General features: G+C 48.9%; 2 protein-coding genes and 1 long non-coding RNA gene across 7 annotated transcripts in view; 2 read left to right on the top strand and 1 right to left on the bottom strand.

Annotated features, from left to right (window-relative positions):
- The window catches only part of Sar1b (secretion associated Ras related GTPase 1B), a 35,252-nt gene extending 22,229 nt beyond the window's left edge, over positions 1-13,023 (top strand). Inside the window, exon 8 of the mRNA XM_048334089.1 lies at positions 13,004-13,023. The gene's annotated coding sequence lies outside the window, so the exon portion shown is untranslated. The remainder of the gene's footprint in view (positions 1-13,003) is intronic.
- The window catches only part of Jade2 (jade family PHD finger 2), a 52,501-nt gene continuing 45,414 nt past the window's right edge, over positions 10,742-17,828 (bottom strand). For all 5 annotated transcript variants that reach the window (XM_048334086.1, XM_048334087.1, XM_048334083.1 and 2 more), the window contains exons 11-13: positions 17,174-17,291; positions 16,547-16,678; positions 10,742-15,401 (exon numbers count right to left, since the gene is read on the bottom strand). In XM_048334086.1, coding sequence (XP_048190043.1) covers positions 14,584-15,401; positions 16,547-16,678; positions 17,174-17,291 — 1,068 coding nt within the window. In that variant the 3' untranslated portion in view covers positions 10,742-14,583. The remainder of the gene's footprint in view (positions 15,402-16,546; positions 16,679-17,173; positions 17,292-17,828) is intronic.
- The window catches only part of LOC125341956, a 24,966-nt gene continuing 22,453 nt past the window's right edge, over positions 15,316-17,828 (top strand). Inside the window, exon 1 of the long non-coding RNA XR_007209114.1 lies at positions 15,316-15,443. This is a non-coding gene — a long non-coding RNA (uncharacterized LOC125341956). The remainder of the gene's footprint in view (positions 15,444-17,828) is intronic.

The following is a 17,828-nucleotide window of genomic DNA, read 5'->3' as shown; positions in this document are numbered from 1 at the left end:
GACACTGGGGACACAGCTGAGCCTTGTGCCTCTCACTGGAGGGTACTGGAGGATAGTTAATTACACTGCTGCGTGCAAGGTTTTTGGCTGGAATCCATACACAGCAAGCAAGCACTATAAGATCTGAAATCCCAGTGTAGAAATAGAGGACCTCAATCCTCTCTCTCTCTCTCTCTCTCTCTCTCTCTCTCTCTCTCTCTCTCTCTCTCTCTCTCTTTCCCTCTCTCTCTCTCCCTCTCTCCCTTTCTCCCTCTCTCTCTCCCTCCCTTCCCCCCCAATCCTGGAGCTTGAACTTGGCCTGAGTGTTGTCCCTGAGCTTTTTGTGTTCAAGGCTAGTACTCTACCACTTAAGCCACTGCTCTATTTCTGGATTTTTTGTAGTTTAGTGGAGATAAGTCTCATGAACGTTCCTGCCTGGGCTGGCTTCAAATCACGATCCTCAGATCTCAGCCTCCTGAGTAGCTAGGATTACAGGTGTGAGCTACCGGCACCTGTCCCTCTTGTATTTTTAGGGGGATTCTTTTATTTTTATTTTTATTTTTATTTTTTTAATTTTTTTTTGCCAGTCCTGGGCCTTGGACTCAGGGCCTGAGCACTGTCCCTGGCTTCTTTTTGCTCAAGGCTAGCACTCTGCCACTTGAGCCACAGTGGTGCTGGGGAATTGAACCCAGGGCTTCATGTATAGGAGGCAAACACTCTTGCCCTAGGCCATGCCCCCAGCCCCTATAGGGGGATTCTTTCTTCACACCTAAAATGACTGCTGCTAATTGTACTTTGTGATCTAACTAGTTGAGAGATTCTATGTTCTCACAGTGGATTTTTAGGACAGAGATTATATAACATCTTTGAACTGGAGAACATTTCCTAAAGACATGAAAAAAATAATTGTCCTCATTGTTGGATTACTTGAGCCCGTATCTTTGTATGAGTGCCAAAGATGTTATGAATTCGGATATTGCCTGCATAGAGCTAAATTTTAGTTCTGTATGCCTAACTCCATATACAAATTTGCTATATATGGTTTACAACATAGAAGCAGATTTTATTTTATTTTCTGTAGTTCTCACCTGGCCTCATTCTCTGTAGTGCTTTCCAGAATATTGCTACTTTAAAATCATTGAAATAGGGCTAGCGGCGACACTAGTGTTTCTTACCTCCTGGGAATGGAAAGGATTTCACTAACCATCTCCAAACCCTTCCATGGGCTAAGGTTTTAGCTCAGTGGTACACTGCTTACCTAACATTCATGAGGCCGTGGGTTAGATCCACAGCAATACCCCCCCCCATACTTTCCATCACTAAAACTAATATATTTCTGTAATTTGGGGGGAAAAGGTTTATATTTTCTTAAACTATGGTATGTGACTGTTTGGTGTTGTGGTATCTACATCTTGTTAGCCACTTTACTTACATGACTGAAGTTCACAAGAATTTATTGCCAAGTAGAATTTGACCAGAATATACTGAGAACGGGTAGCTCTTGTTCTGTGGTTCACGTCTGTAATCCCAGCAACTCAGGAAAGGTGGAGGTGGACAATTGAGAGTTCGTCTGAGGCTAACCTGCACTTCACAGTGAGAACCACCTGTCTCCAAATACTAATAAAAAAATAGCTCTGAAAATTTCCCGTGTAGCTAACTGAGAATGTTATTTGTTTGGGTCACTTTAGAAATATGTAAAAATTCAATGCTGCTTCAGAGAAATCTTCATGAAAGCATAAAAAAAGCACAAATACAGAGTCTTTAATTCAAAATTAATAGGAAACCAAAATAGCTTATACTGAAAACAGGTTTTGCTATAAATACAAGCGTTCAGAGCATGTGTATCTGAGCTGTGGACTATATACACAGGGATGCTTCTGCTTCTTCCCTCCTCGCATTATTGTTCCGTTGGAATTTAACTTAGTGCTTTTTTTTGTTTTGTTTTTGCCAGTCCTGGGCCTTGGACTCAGGGCCTGAGCACTGTCCCTGGATTCTTTTTGCTCAAGGCTAGCACTCTGCCACTTGAGCCACAGCGCCACCTCTGGCCATTTTCTATATATGTGCTGGGGAATGGAACCCAGGGTTTCATGTATACGAGGCAAGCATTCTTGCCACTAGGCCGTATCCCCAGCCCAACTTAGTGCTTTTTAATTTAAAAAAAAAAAAAAAGGTCAGTTTCTTGAACTATGTGACTGGGGTTTTGTTCAAACCATGTTTCTACTACTGAACATCACCCAGGCCTCTTCCTTCACACATCCGTACCCCACGCCTGGGTTTCAAAGGTCCCCCTTTTAAAGGGAACACTGTGAAGGCACGGTTTTTTGTACCCACTGACTTTCGTTCTTGTGACTGAGAAAGGGAACTAGCAGGTATATGCCCTGCATGGACTGATCGTTCCAGACTCTGACAGGAGTTTAAAACAGAACCCAAAGTAACCAAAAGAAAGTAAAGCCAGGTTATCAAAAAACAACTCGGTGTCACCTGTGCCCATACCCCCAAATAAAGCAGAAATGGGAAAGTGATTTCATGCAGAATTCATTTTTGGAGAGAATTGCACTGAGCACCTGAATTCCTCGGTGTGCATTTTACATGGATTTTTAGTTAAAATGTTATTTTTTTGTTTTAATCAATACTGGGATTTGAACTCAGTTCCTCACACTTGCTAGACTGACTGGTGCTCTTCCTGCTGAGCCACACCTCTAGCCCTCATTTTAAATATTCTGGGGGGTAGAAGATGGTGATGAGTCTATAGTTTTTGACACCATCTTTTAGCTGCACGTGGGTGTGTGAGCCCTGTGGCCACGCCTGCGCAGTCACCACTAAGGCAAAAGTGCTTAGGGCGAACGCAGCCTAGGTCCTTGAAAATGGTTTGAGGATTTGGCTGGATGCAGAGTACGTTGAAGTGGTAAGTTGCTACTAAATTATTAAACACTAACCCTGTTTGCACTTTCATACACCCCTACTTGCCGTAGCACCTTAGTGTGAATTTTAATTGTTTTTACAGTGTATGCAAGATTGTTAAAGCATAATTTATACCAAGATGTTTCTGTTTACCTTTGTGTGTTTTACAAAGAACAGCTATAATAATAGATGGTTAAATGTTTTGGACTTGTGTTTGTATGTTGTTTTGATTACATGATATGATCTTTTCACTCCCTATGAATTTGAGTGTCAGGAATAGAAAAATAAAATGCTAACCTGGTCTTTGAAGAACTCTAGTGTCCCCTTGCATTTTTTGCCGAGGTTTTTGTTTTGTTTTGTTTTTAGTGCTGGGTATAGAACCAGGGCTCCCAATGGGCTGCACTACAATCCAACCCTCCAGCTCCAATTCTATTTTTATTACCCAACTGTAATTTTCATTTTTCTCATTAAAAATGTCTTGGACAGCCAGGCTGTAGTGGTGCACACCTGTAATCCTAGCCCCTTCAAGAGGCTGAGATCTGAGGATCATTATTCAAAGCCAGTCTGGATAGGAAAGTCTGTGAGACTCATCTCTAACCACTCAAAAGCCAGGAGTAGAACTGTGGCTCAAAGTGGTAGAGCTCTAACCTTGAGTAAAACAGCTCCAGGCTGTGAGTTCAAGCCTCACAACTGACCAAAAAAAAAAAAAATTGGACTCTGAAAATTAGAAGGATAGGAGAGCTTTCCTTTGTACAAGGATTCTTATCCATTTTCTAAGACTGTAAAAACTTAGTGACAAACTGAGGGAGAACTGACCCAGCTGGAATATCAAAAGGCAAAAGAGTTTTGGTTTTTTCTCCTTTTCTGTGCTGGCTTTGGGGCTTGAGCTTGGGGCCTGGGAGCTGTCTCTTCTCTTTTGCTCAAGGCTAGTACTCTGTCTTGAGCTCCATTTCTGGCTTTTTTTGTGGTTAATTGGAGATCAGAATCTCTTGGCATTTTCTTCCTCAGGCTGCCTTCAAAACAAGATCTTCAAATCTCAGTCTCCTGAGTAACTAGGATTACAGGCATGAGCCTCCAGCACCTGGCTAGAAGTTTAAGTTTTATCTACATCATACCCAGAAATCTCCTGGTGGATGGAGGCGGGGAGAATTCTTACTGGAGACTGAATAGGTGATCGGGGGTAAAAGTGGGGGCAGGAATCTGAATCCTCATCAGATTTTTTACATCTGTGTGTGCCAGGATTGGACCCTGAGTTTGGATGTGGGCACTGTCCCTTAGCTTTTTCACCCAAGGCTAGCCCTCTGCCACTTGAGCCACAGCGCCACTTCTGACCTTTTGCTGGTTAATTACCGAGAAGAGTCTCACCAACTTTGCTGCCTGGCCTGTCTTTGAACCATGCTCCTGATATCTCAGCCTCCTGAGGAGCTAGGATTACAGGTGTGAGCCACCAGTGCCCAGTTGATTCTCAGGATTTTCTCAAACTATTTTTTTGTGTGTGTGTGTGGTACTTGGGATTGAACCCAGGACTTTCTGCATGTTCAACATACACTGTACCACTGAGCCATATCCTAGCAAATGAAGCTACTTTTGACACTTAAATCCTAATCTAGATCCTTTTTACAGATGTCCCTTTAACCTCCCCATCCATGCACTGCTAGTAGTAGGAATGAGTTTTTTCCAACATCATCACATAATCTCCACAGTTATAATTTGACCCACCAACGTAGTCATTTACTCAGTAGAAATAGTGAATGCACTGGAAAGGCCAATGCTAATAATAAAGTCTAACTCATTTTCTTGAATTTAACCAATCTTCAATGCCAGGTGTATAAAGTACCTTGTTGGAAGAATTTCTAGGAAATTATATAAATAGAGATATTGAGGTAATGGCCCCATCCTCTTTATTGGAGCGTGGGAACAACAGTACAGAAATCTGATATGAAACACAAGTCTTAAGTCGGCTGCTGGTGGCTCAAGCTGTCATCCTCGCTTCTCAGGAGGCTGAGATCTGAGGATCACGGTTCGAAGCCAGCACAGGCAGGAAAGTCCAAGAGTCTCTTATCTCCAATAAACTCATTAAAAAAGCCAGAAGTGGTACTGTGGCTCAAGTGATAGTGCGCTAGCCTTGAGCACAAAGCTCAGGGACATTGCTCAGACCCTGAGTTCAAACCCTAGGACTAGCAAAAAGAAAAAACAAGTCCTGAGCTAGAGATTCAGCTCCATCATAGAGTGCGTGGGGCAGCCCTGGGTCCTATCCACTATCCTCGCAAAATCAACCAACAAAGCAGTTCAAGCACCATAGTTTGTCCCAGCACGGCCGGGGCTGGGGGGGGGGGGGGGCGGAACAGGAGCGGGATCATGAGTTTGAGGCCAGCTTGGGCTGGCAAAAGCCTGTCTGAAAACACCAAACAAATGAGCTAGATCCTGAACACAGGCCCCTATTTCTGTACGGTTCTTATACAGGCTGAACCAGGGATTCAGTTCACAAAGGTCAGGGTCTATATTTATAAAGCCTCTTGATTTCACACTAGATGCCAAGGCAGAATAATTCTGTGCATCTCATTTAGTCTACAAAATAAGCCTTGCCAGGAGCTGACGGTTCATGGATCAACAAGGATCTCAGTTTGAAGCTAGCCATGGGAGAAAAGTCCCTAACACTCCCATCTCCCTTTACCAGCAGAATCTGGAAGTGTGGTTCAAGGGGTGGAACATTAGCCATGAACAAAAAAGTTGAACAAGAGTATGAGACCCCAAGTTCAAGCCCGAGAACTTACACGCACACACGCATGCGCGTATACACACGCATGCGCACATGCACGCACACATACAGCCTTACCTTGGCATAAGGATTTTTACTCTGGGTTCCTATGGAGAATAACATAAAGGTTACTTTAAATAAGTTGCTACTATTGAAAAATAAAGCAATTGTGGTTTGGGGTTATTTTGCTGTTGTTGATGTTGGTCACGGGGTTTGAACTCAGGGCCTGGGCACTGTGTCTGCACTTTTCTGCTCAAGGCTAGCTTTTCTGCCTAACATAAGGTTTTTAGTGACATAAAGGAAGAAAAAGAGAAACCTTGGCCACAAGTAACCCCGCCCCCTAATTTGCCCAGCCCTGCACTGGCAGGAGGATGGTGGGCAGAGAGCTGCATGCACATCAATGGGAAAAGTGAAGGCACTGCTTCTCCAGGCACGGAGCAGCCCAGGAAGGGGTCCATGGCCACCCGACTGAGGGGGCTGACAGAGGACTCAGCAGCCCTGAGTCTGTCCTCAAATGCAAGCTAGGGGAGAGGGAACCTCAGAGGCTTCTCTAAATGGCTCTGGGGCCCCTGCTGGAGGCAGTGGGGAATGAAAACAGCTTTGTTTGGAAGCTGTTAGAACTATGTCCTTGTACCATGGAGCGCCTAGCAGCAGAGAAGCACCCAACTATTTTGCCTATCCTTCTATCCTTTACCTACAGAGGGACTTCTGGCCACTCAGTGTTCCAAACTTGGTCCCAGGAGAGAGGGAAAGTCAATTTGCTTTTCTCTAGACCTCCTAATGACTTCTTAACCAAGAGGTGAGAATAGAGACATCGACTCAAACCCTAAAACACCAAAGGTGAGGAGGAGCTGGCACTGGTGGCTCACACCTGTAATCGTAGCTACTCAGGAGGCTGAGATCTGAGGACTACAGTTTGAAGCCAGCCTGGGCAGGAAAGGCTGTAAGACTTTTTATCTCCAATAAACTACTCCAAAAAAGCCAGAAGAAGCGCTGTGGCTCCTATCTCCAAGTAACTACCACCCCCTCCTCCCCAGAACTGGAGCTGTGGGTCAAGTAGCAGAGTGTTAGCCTTGAGTACAAAATGCTAGGGACAGTGCCCAGGCCCTGAGTTCAAGCCCCAGGATTGGCACGTGCACGGGTACACAAAAGCGTTCACAAAGACCAATGAGAAATAAAACCACATAGCCACAGCTACCCGATTGTTTTGCTTCCTTTTTTCTTGTTCTTTATCCTTTTTTTTTTTCTTCTTCCAGTCCAGGGACTTGAGGCTTGCACTTAGCACCTGGGTGCTGTCCTTGAGTTTTTTGCTCAAAGCTAGCACTGTAGGTGCTGGGGTGTTCTCAAATTTTCCCCTGGGAGCCTTCTACAAACCTCTCACCTCTTGGTAGTCAGTGCCCAGCACGTTTTCCACTAAATCAAATCCTTAGCGTGAACTGGTAGGCTCTAGGAAGCTACGGAATGCAAAGAGTTTAGACTGGTGGTCATAATCTAGCAGTTTGGGGTGAGGACCCCCCCAGATTCTATCTGGATCTCCAGTTTGTTACTGAAACTTCGGCTCCCCAGATGCCAATTAGAATAACAAGAGCAGGTTTGGGAGAAAGGGAAATAAAGGCTGACTCATTTTGCTGGCCAATTAAGATATGCACCTCTTATCTCTAAAAAGCCAGCAGTGGAGGTGTAACTCAAGGGGCAGAATGCCAGTCTTGATTAAAAAAAGGCCACCCAAGGGGCTGGGAACATGGCCTAATGGTAAAGTGCTCACCTCTTAGGAACCAGGCACTGGTGGCTCACATCTGAGACTATTTTTATATAAAACTATTTATTGACCACTTTTCACCATTGTTTAAAAAAAATAAACAATATGCAGTTGGGTAACATTCTGATCACTACAAAGTTGTTTTTCTGGCTTTTGTGGAACCATTAACCCAATGCTTAAAAAATTTGAGCCTAGGGGCTGGGGATATGGCCTAGTGGCAAGAGTGCTTGCCTCGTATACATGAGGCCCTGGGTTTGATTCCCCAGCACCACATATACAGAAAATGGCCAGAAGTGGTGCTGTGGCTCAAGTGGCAGAGTGCTAGCCTTGAGCAAGAAGAAGCCAGGGACAGTGCTCAGGCCCTGAGTCCAAGCCCCAGGACTGGCCAAAAAACAAAAAAAAAATGAGCCTACATGTAAGGAATGAGTTAAGGTACAGAAAAAGCATGCAGGCCAATCCTTATAAAATTTTGCTCCTCCATTTAGGCCAGCAGGGCCTAGTCAAAATCGCTAACCAGCTGATTTTACATTTCCATGAACTGAGTCTTCACTGCAGAAACTTTTAATGAAAGGAAATCAAAATTTGTCTTAGTTTTCTCGTCTGGGTGAGGGAAGTTGTTAGGAGCGACACATTTTGTCCTTTTGGGAAATTCTGCATACCTATTGCATTGCATTTACATATATCTATGGCAAAGGCAGCAGGGTCTAAAGTTTGAGGCCAGCCTGGCTATCTAGTAAGTTCAAGGCCAGCCTGAGCTGCCTCGTGACCCTGTCTCAAAAAAACAACAAAAAGTTGAAAAAAGAGCCAGGGAGGGCTGGGAATGTGGCCTAGTGGTAGAGTGCTTACCTCTCATACATGAACCCTGGGTTCGATTCCTTAGCACCATGTATATAGAAAAAGCCAGAAAGGGCACTGGCTCAATTGGTAGAGTGCTGGCCTTGAGCAAAAAGAAGCCAGGGACAGTGCTCAGGCCCTGAGTCCAAGCCCTAGAACTGGCAAAAAAAAAAAGAGCCAAGGATGTAACTCAGTGATACATCATTTGCCTACATATGCAAAGCTCTGGGTCTGATGCCCAACACCTCTAAACAAGCAAAATCTCCAAAACCAAAACTACCTATGTAATTTTTTTTTATTTTTTTTTTTGCCAGTCCTGGGGCTTGGACTCGGCCTGAGCACTGTCCCTGGCTTCTTTTGGCTCATTTAGCACTCTGCCACTTGAGCCACAGCGCCACTTCTGGCCGTTTTCTGTATATGTGGTGCTGGGGAATTGAACCCAGGGCTTCATGTATACGAGGCAAGCGCTCTTGCCATTAGGCCATATTCCCAGCCCTATGTAATTGTTTTATGTTTATAAACACAGAAAAAATTCAGGACAGGGCTGGGAATGTGGCTTAGCAGTGGAGTGCTTGCCTAGGATGCATGAAGCCCTGGGTTCAATTCCTCAGCACCACATATATAGAAAAAGCCGAAAGTAGTGCTGTGGCTCAAGTGGTAGAGTGCTAGCCTTGAGCAAAAGGAAGCCAGGGACAGTGCTCAGGCCCCGAGTTCAGGCCCAGGACTGGAAAAAGAAAATCAGAATGTCCCTTCAATATAACAGTTAAAGACAAGTAGATCTGATTAAGTAATGACCCCCAAAATTGCCTAATATTAAAACACACACACACACACACACACACACACACACACACACACACACACACACACACACACACACCCTGCTCCTGAATGCAGAGAAAATATACCAGGGTATTACATATTCTTTTCTGATAAAGGAAGCAACTGCAGAAAGCTTTTCTTATATTTGTTCAAAGAAACCAGTGCTATTGAGGAAAAGAAAAACTCAACAACTCCCCCAATACTACTTTCCAACCCAACATATTAAACTTGGTTTTCATTAAAATGTACTTATGGTTTCATACCATTAGTTCAAAACCCAAGACTCAGAATATGTATGTATGTATGTATGTATGTATGTATGTATGTATGTATGTATGTATGTATGCATGCATGCATGAATAAGACACACAAGAGCACAAGGCCTTGAGTTCAAGCCCCATTAAAAAGTAAATGAGGCAGGGTCCGGGGGAAGGCACAGCTGGCATCATGTCCCACCACGAAGGTGGCAAGAAGACCCTGCAGCAGCCCAAGAAACAGGCCACCAAGATGGATGAGAAGACAAGGCCTCCAAGACACAGAAGGAGGTGCCGAAGAAACTCAAGGAATTGGAAGTGGAGGCCACAGGGAAGCAACCACAGGGGAATAAAGAAATCTGGCCAAAAGTAAGCGGCTCCTTGTCCCTGCGATGACGGTGACCCTTGATTCCATTCCCATTAAGCATCTGGATGGGGCCTGGGGATATGGCCTAGTGGCGAGAGAGCTTGCCTCGTATACATGAGGCCCTGGGTTCGATTCCCCAGCACCACATATACAGAAAATGGCCAGAAGTGGCGCTGTGGCTCAAGTGACAGAGTGCTAGCCTTGAGCAAAAAGGAAGCCAGGGACAGTGCTCAGGCCCTGAGTCCAAGGCTCAGGACTGGCCAAAAAAAAAAAAAAAAAAAAAAAAGCCATCTGGATGATTTCCTGCATGACATCTCTGCCACCTATAGGTAGAATGAAGTGTTTGTCTAGGACCCTACAAACATTAGGAACAACTTTTCTTCTACAGTGACTCAGTCTCTAGTTTGTCAGCCATTCAGCTGTAAATTGAAGGTAAACACAGCCTAGAAATCCTGCCAGTCTATTCTTTGTTCTACTCTTGCATTCTGTATCATTTTGAAATTAACTCATTTAAAAGGCTTGAACTTGGGGCCTGGGAGCTGTCCTGGGGCTCTTTTAACTCAAGGCTAGTGCTCTACCACTTTGAGCCACAGCTCCACTTCTGGTTTTCTGGAGGCTAATTGGAGGTTACAATCTCATACACTTTCCTGCCGGGGCTGGCTTTGAATCACAATCCTCAGATCTCAGCCTCCTGAGTCGCTAGGCTGACAGGTGTGAACCATGGGTGCCAGCCAGGCTTTATTTTCATCTTCTTCATTCATTTATCTGTCTTTGGGCAGGCAAAAGGGGGGGGCACAGAAATGGAGGGACAAAGGGTGAACAAATGCAGCAGCAGCAACAGTATTCACTAGATGCTGTGGAAAATGAACTACAAAACTTGTGGGTGGGGATGGGAAGGAAAAAGTGGGAGAAAGCAAAGGAAGGAGTGCCTATCCAGGAAGAAATGTACTCATTACCCGACATAGGTAACGATAACCCCTCTGTATATCACCTTTATAAGAATTTAAAACATAAAAAAGAGAAAGGTCCCCTACCCACCCAATACAAGAAAGCCTTACACCAGCCAGCACAGAAAACATCGCTTTATTAACTGCATTTGCCAACACATGAGGAGTGTCGAGGGGGTCCTCAGACACAGGCCCTGGCAGGGGGTCAGCATCTGAAGGCCCCCCCCAAGAGTGAGCAGGACAGGATGGGCTGGGGGGGGGCTATGCAGCAGCAACAAAGAACCATGCAGGGCACAGAGGCACCGGCCGCACGGGGCGGCCGTACATTCTATTGCTGGTTGAGGGTTGCCAACACAGAACAATGTACAAAAAGGAGAAATAGGTCTTCTGCAGTAATGAAAAATACATTTTTTTTCTCTACAAAGGAATCTTTTCTAATACAAGAAAATAAATATTGCAACATAAGCCAAAAATAATTTAAAATTGCTCTTTTCAATATATTTTCAATATTTCTCTTGTATATTAACAAATGGCACATCACTTTCTTTGAAACAAAGACAGAAGGGGTCTCCTCCTGTGACATTCATGAGATTCCCCCCCCCCCCAACACTACCATCCTCCCTATCTCCCCGCAACCATTTGGACCACAAAGGGTTTTGTGTCTCTGAGGGAGGTGACAGGAAGTGCTTTAAAGAACAACCAAAGGTCTGACTCCAGCCTGGGCTCTTTGGCCAATGTGGCCAGTCATGCCAAGGGCTGAGCCCAGGCGCTTTCCCCCCAGGGGTCTTGCTACAGGGATCCAGAATGTTCTGCAGAGCATGGGCAGAGGTTTGCCCCATCTGGCAGTGAACAAGGAAATGCCCAGTCCAGCTGTTGCCAGAATTAGTTACCACGGGGGCAGCTAAGTCTCCAGTTATACCCCTGAACCGGTTGGTCTGTGCCCATACTCACAATACCCCAGGTAGTTTCTCCAAAACTTGGAGGCCCTTGACATTATACCCACTGCCATCGTCAGAGCTCATTTAATAAAATAAACGCATCTTCTACCTTTCTTCTCCTTGTTTCAAAATACACTTACGATACATAAAAATACTTTCCTTGAGAAGGGGGGGCGGGGAAGGAGGCGGGAGGTGGTCAGGATGGGCAAGAATGGGAGACAACAGCCAGAATGAGTTAACAGAGTGGTGGCCACCTCTCTGAGGGGCGGTGAAGGTGGGCAGAGGTGGGCAAGAGAAAGATCTGCCCCTGGGCTGGACAAGGAACCTGCCACAGTCACAGAGGTGGCAAAGCCACAGCTACACTGTGGATGAGGCAGGAAGAGGCGAGTGGCCAACAGAGAAGGGCTGAAGGGAACTGGGCAGGAGGAGACAGAGAGCCTCATCCTCCTTGTGGCCTGGAGGACTTCCTGCAGGTGGTGGACATCTGCCTGATGAAGACTGGCCCGGAAGGGAAGGGACTCTGGTCTCATAGACACCTGGAGTCTAAACAGGACATAGGCCAAAGGAGGAGAGAGACCAGCATCCTGAGGCTTTCTGAAGCAGGCCAGCCGCCCATCTACCTGTCTGCTTGGTCCTGGAGCTTGGCCAGATCCAAAGCAAGAGCCCAGATCCCTTCATCCCTACCCAGAGCCCAGCCCCTGCCCCAGGACCACAAAGGGGTGACGGACCAGCACTGACACTACAGCTGCATCCAGAGCCCTTGTTGGCACTCCAGCCCTGGTGGTGTTTGGTTGTTCTTTAACTCACCCCTTTGCTCTCTACAGGGTCAGACCAAGCAAGCCAGAGGACAAGGCTGTGACCCATAGTGACTGAAAGCAGAGGGAAGGAAGGTCTGTTCGAAGGCAGTAAACAGAGACCGGGGTGGAGACGCTGATGCCAACACCACTACTGCCAAGGCGGGCGGGCGGGCGGGCGGGCAGACTAAGTCTACGTGGTAGCTCATGCCATCCCCTAAAGCGCCCAGGATCCTTGGAGCCTACCCCATGCTCTTAAGAGTCCACTCAGCTCAGACAGATGGGTCTGATGCTCTGAACTGACAGGAAAAAAAAAAAAAAAAAGTCATCATCTTTGTATCTGGTTCTGTGAACTGTCAAGAATCCGATGCCACTGTCGTACCTTTTGACCGGCTTTGCAGTCAGGGTGAGACCAAGCCGTTCCCTATTCCGCGGATTTGCTCTTTGTACATTCACGTGGGAGAACAGGTGTCAAGACAGCTTCCCACGCGGGCTTCACAGTCAGGATCCCCCGCCCCCCTCCCCACTTCCCGCCTGGGGGGTGTATGTGTGTCTCAAAGAGAGTATAGGAACGCTCCCAGTGGCCCAGCCCAGGGTTTGTAATCCAATGGCCAGCAGCAGCAGCAGCAGCAGCAGCAAGCCCCTTCCTCCCAGGCCTGGGGCTCAGACCTGGCCTCCACTCCTCCGTGGGTTGCGCTGTGACTTGTTTCTGTACGTTTGTTGCTTAAAAACTCCATCGAAAGAACAAGTCCAAGTGACAAGTTGTCGGGCCCAGACTGTGCTGTGAATTATGGTCAAAATATTCTTTGGCATCCACAGAGTGATTCGACTGATTTCACTGGACTTTTCCAAGGTTTCTAGTTGGAGAAGTTCTGGCTTTTGTTTTTGTTTTTTTTTTTTTAATTTTTTAACTTTTTTTTTTTTAAACCAGTGGTGGAAGTGACCCAGGAATCATTTGATAAAAAAGAAAAAGAAAAGAAAAAGAGTTCACGGAATTCCTTTTTGTGATTTGTTCCCTGAGCTATCACCCTGGGGCCACCCCACTGAACTCTCCAGAACAACAACCTGGGATTTGGAGGCAGGAAAGGGGGGGGGGGGGCGCGGATAGAGAGGAGGGGGCGGGGTGAGGAGGAGGGTTAAGGCGCCAAAGGGATGGAGGAATATAGGAACATCCTGCAAGACTTCAACTAGCCCCAGCAGGCCAAAACTGGCCTGCCTTGGGCCCCGGGATCCCACTGCTTGTTGGAAGGAAACGTTTCCAGAAGGAAACAGAGGAAGAAGCTCATCTCTTAACAGAACTAGGTAATTTGGAAAAAGGCAATGGTCTGGTCTGGCCAGCTCCAGAGGAGTGATCAGACTTCAGCCGAGGCTGCCCCAAAGGAAGGAAGGAAGTTGGAGCCCCCAGAGTGATTCTCTGCAACGGGCTGGTCTGAGCCCCACATCCCCAGCCCTGGCTGGGCACTGGCCCTCCCGAGTAGCCCTCCACCTGCACTGGGTGGCTGGCTGTGTGGGGAGTCCCCTGAGTAAATGGTAACAGCTAAGGAAGGACTTGGGGAATCCTTCCCAGAGCCGCTGGGCTGGGCACTGGCAGGGGCAAAGCAGCAAGAAGGGGAGGGTGGCAAGGGGGGGGGAGGGCAGGCCTTAAGATGATACGGGTTGGTCAGGAACCAGTCGGGCCCCCTGCACCCCCTCAGTGCTTTCTCTTATAAACTCGTTGTGCTTGTTTACAGTGAGTAGACTCTGGTACACTTATACTTCCTTGGGGATCAATGGAATGCAGCAGGACCCCCCCCCCCAAAAAAAAAGTGGGCCCCAGTGCAATTTGGGGGCAAGGCGGGGCAGGCCCTGGGCTGGCCCATCTGCCAGAAAATAATGCCCAAAGACAGTCTGTGTCACCTAGTGGCAGCGGGCAGGAGTCCTGAGCTCTTCCTCACCTTACCTACACCTAGCCAGAAGCCCAGCAATGCCTCATGGGCCAGGACAGGGGTGGCACAAGGCCTGGCACAGTCCCTGTGACCAGAGCCGTGGAAGAAGTCCTAATGTCCTAGGCCAGCACAGAGGAAAGACAACAGTGTGGAATTCAAAACTCTCTCTATATTAAAAATAAAACCACAACAGTGTGGCAGCGTCGGGGGGTCTGGGACACTCAGCAGTTGGAAATGGCAGTTGTAATTAGGCTGAGGCCTTTTAGGGGGATGAGGGAAGGGCCCAGGATATGGGTAGGGGTAAGTTAGGAGGCAAGTACCCCCATACGGACTACCTCCTCAGCCCCTGACTCCCTGGAGCCCCGCTGTACCCCACTGTCCTCTGCTTCTACATCGGAGTCGCTCAATTCCCCATCAGAGAAGTAGCCATCAGCCTCGGTGTCAAAATGCAGGCTGACCTTTGGCCTCTCCGCCACAGGTGTAGGTGGTCCTGTCCCAGAATCGGGCCTGGCACCCAGTGATCGCCGAGTGACCTTGCTCTCACGGGGTGGCCGGAGCCGGCCCAAGGACTTGGGGCTCACCATAGGGCCAGGCACTTGGACATTCGAGTCAGCAGCCATTGGGACTGCCTCATCCGGAGTCCCCGGGGCCAGAGGCGGGGGGCTTTCCAGGACTGCTGGGACAGGACAGTCCCCAGCTGTAGGGCTGGATGGTAAGTGGGAAGATATCCGCCGTGGTGGCTTCCGGGTAGCGGGGGGCCCTTGCCCTCCCTTGCCATTGCTTGCATCCTGGCCCCAAGGCTTCTTGGGGTGCTTGTCTGAAGTGGTCAGTGAACCAGGCCCCTCCTGCGGTGGTGGGGGTTTCTTCTTAGAGGGCAGACGGGTACGGCCTCGAGCCTTCCGGGCAGGGTCGCCAGGTCGCAGTGAGGGGTCCCTCATGAAGCTGAGCAGGGTCTCCTCGTCCTGCAGGAGTTCCTCCGACAGCAGCCCTGGGGCAGGGTCTTCGCGGTGCCCATTGTTGAGGGACCATTCGCTCATGGCCATGTCTTCCGCTGTGATCTGGACTGATTGTGCCAGCCAGCTGTTGAAGAAGGTGCCGTCGATGGGGAATGAGGTGGATAAGCCTGACCAAGGGGAGAGAGGACGGCAGGTGAGATGGGGCAGGGGTGTACTGCCCTTTCAGGAAGCCCTCGCTGACCCCCTACGCCAGCTCCATGCTTTTCTCCTCCCCAGAGTCCCTACTTGCCTAGCCTTCCTGTCACCACCACCAAAGAGCAAGGTCCCTGCTCACCAGGACATCCAGCCCCAGGACTGGGGGGACAGATGAGACTGCAAACTCCTTGTTCAATCACTACTAAGAATTTCAAAGCGGTGAGAGCAGAGAGCGTTAGACCGGGTGCAACTGTTGGGGATGCAAAGGAGGAGTGGAGTTTCCATTGCTTGACACCAGGGGGCGCTGCACCCTGTGTGCGCTCCCAGAGATGCTGGGATAAAAGGGGCAAAAGGAGCAGAAGGTCCCTGGGGGAGCCAAGCCTTCCCTTCGGACACTCGCCATGCCTCCTTCTTGACAATTAGGGACATAAAAGTAATAATCTGGGGTGGGGGGGCTGGAAATATGGCTTAGCTACGGTAGAGTGCTTGCCTCGCATACATGAAGTGCTGGGTTCGATTCCTCAGCACCACATATATATAGGGGGGAAAATAAAAGCCAGAAGTGGTGCTATGGCTCAGTGCTAGCCTTGAGCAGAAAGAAACCAGGGACGGTGCTCAGGCCCTGAGTTCAAGCCCCAGGACTGGCAAAAAATAGTAATAATAATAAGCTAGGGGTTTTGTGCTGAAGTGAAGTCAGAAAGGGAACTGCACCCTAAGGATGCAGACGTGTATGACAGACCTCTTAGGAATTAAGAATCCAGGCTTGAGGTCCCCTGAGGGCTGTTCTGTCCAATGGGACAGGAAGGAGGCCTGTGACAATGGCTACAGGACCTGTGGCCACTCTTGTGGGTCTCTCTGAAGTAGTCCCAGAAAGGTATGCTGGGATCAAAGAAAGAGCCCCCTTGAGAGGATTCTGGCAGAACGGGAGAGAAAGGCACAGGAGATTCCGGGGAAACCTGGTACTTAGGACCCTGGCCAGGGCACTTCCTGCCCTTTCCTGGGGTGTCACCTTTGTGGGCTCCTAGAGCGGCCATTTCTACTCTGTGTAGCTGGCCTTACATGGGGTGGCGATGGCATGGGCTTCGGTCTGGCTGGGCCAGCGCGGCCCTTTACTCACCCAGCTGCCCCAAGACTGAGTCAGGCCCAGCCTTCACTTTCTCCTTCTTCTCAGGGCTACTGCCCTTAGGACCCTCGCGGCCTTTCCTCTTGGAGTCGCTCTTCTTACCTTTTGCTCTCTTCCCGGGCTGCTCTGTGTTGGGGAAAGTGAGGCAGAAGGTTACTGGGAGCAGCCTGGGTGAGGACCAACGTCACCCCCGTCGGTGCCACGTTGACAGTGCTCACTCTCCACGGCTCCAAGGTCAGAGCCACAAGCCAGGAGCGCTGTCAGCTGGTGAAGACTCTTCACAACCCCAATGAGCCCAGCAACCAGTCAGAAGTGGAGGTGTAGCTCAGCTGACAGAACATTAGCCTTGAGTGAAAAGGCTGAGGGACAGCACCCAGGCCCTGAGTTCAAGTCTCCGAGGAGCTGGGTTCCAAACTCTGGCTTGTTGCATGCCAGCCCAGCCAGGACACCTTGGCAGGCCCCATCTGGGTCTGGTCACTGCATGATGCAGATACAGAGGGCAGAGGAGACCGAGGGCCCCTTTTCTCAGACACATGTCCCTCCAGGGCTCAGATACATCCACCCAGCCGGGCGGGGTGCACAGAAATTGGCAGCCACGGGCAGCCAGGGAGGGTGCGTTACCTCGAGACAAATCCTGCTCCACGACCTTCATCTGCAGGTGGAATATCTGCTCCTGGAGCTTGCAGATAGCCTGTTTTGTCCTCTCGCGTCTTGTCACCATGTAGCACAGATTTCTAACCTGAGGACACAGAGGCGTTTCTACGTTAGTCTCCGATCTGCCGGCCCTCGGGGCCTCCATGCACCTACGGCAAGAGGCCACTGCTGTCTCCCCTCCAGGGACTTCCAGGACCCCATTTCCAGACCCTACCGGTGTTCTCGTCCTCAGCTCCGCATTTATTATCCACAACATGGGACTAAGGACCTCCGGCTGAGGCACCAGCGAGCAGGGGACACCAGGTCACCTCTGCTCAGCTCAGTCCCCCGTCCTAACTGGGACCCACACCCGTAGGTGGGTTTGATCCTTCCCGCCGCTTGACACAAAGCAGGCACAGAGCTGGGAAATGCCACTGGACACAAAGCCACGCCCCCACCCCACCCCAAAGGCTTTGGGCTAGAGCCATACACCTCCTGGATGGATCTAGGCCCAAGCTGGCAGAGTGCCCGCTCACAGGCTGGATACTCTCAGCTGTTGGCAGTTGGGGACCAGTCCTGGTGGCCAGGCCACCAACGCCACGGGGCTTTGTAGCAAGCTGCCCTTCTCCTCCAATGCACAGCT

This window comes from Perognathus longimembris, chromosome 25, assembly GCF_023159225.1.
Source record: "Perognathus longimembris pacificus isolate PPM17 chromosome 25, ASM2315922v1, whole genome shotgun sequence".
NCBI classification, from domain to species: domain Eukaryota; kingdom Metazoa; phylum Chordata; class Mammalia; order Rodentia; family Heteromyidae; genus Perognathus; species Perognathus longimembris.
The sequence above is the reverse complement of the archived record's forward strand: the minus strand, read 5'-3'. Positions and strand labels throughout refer to the sequence as shown.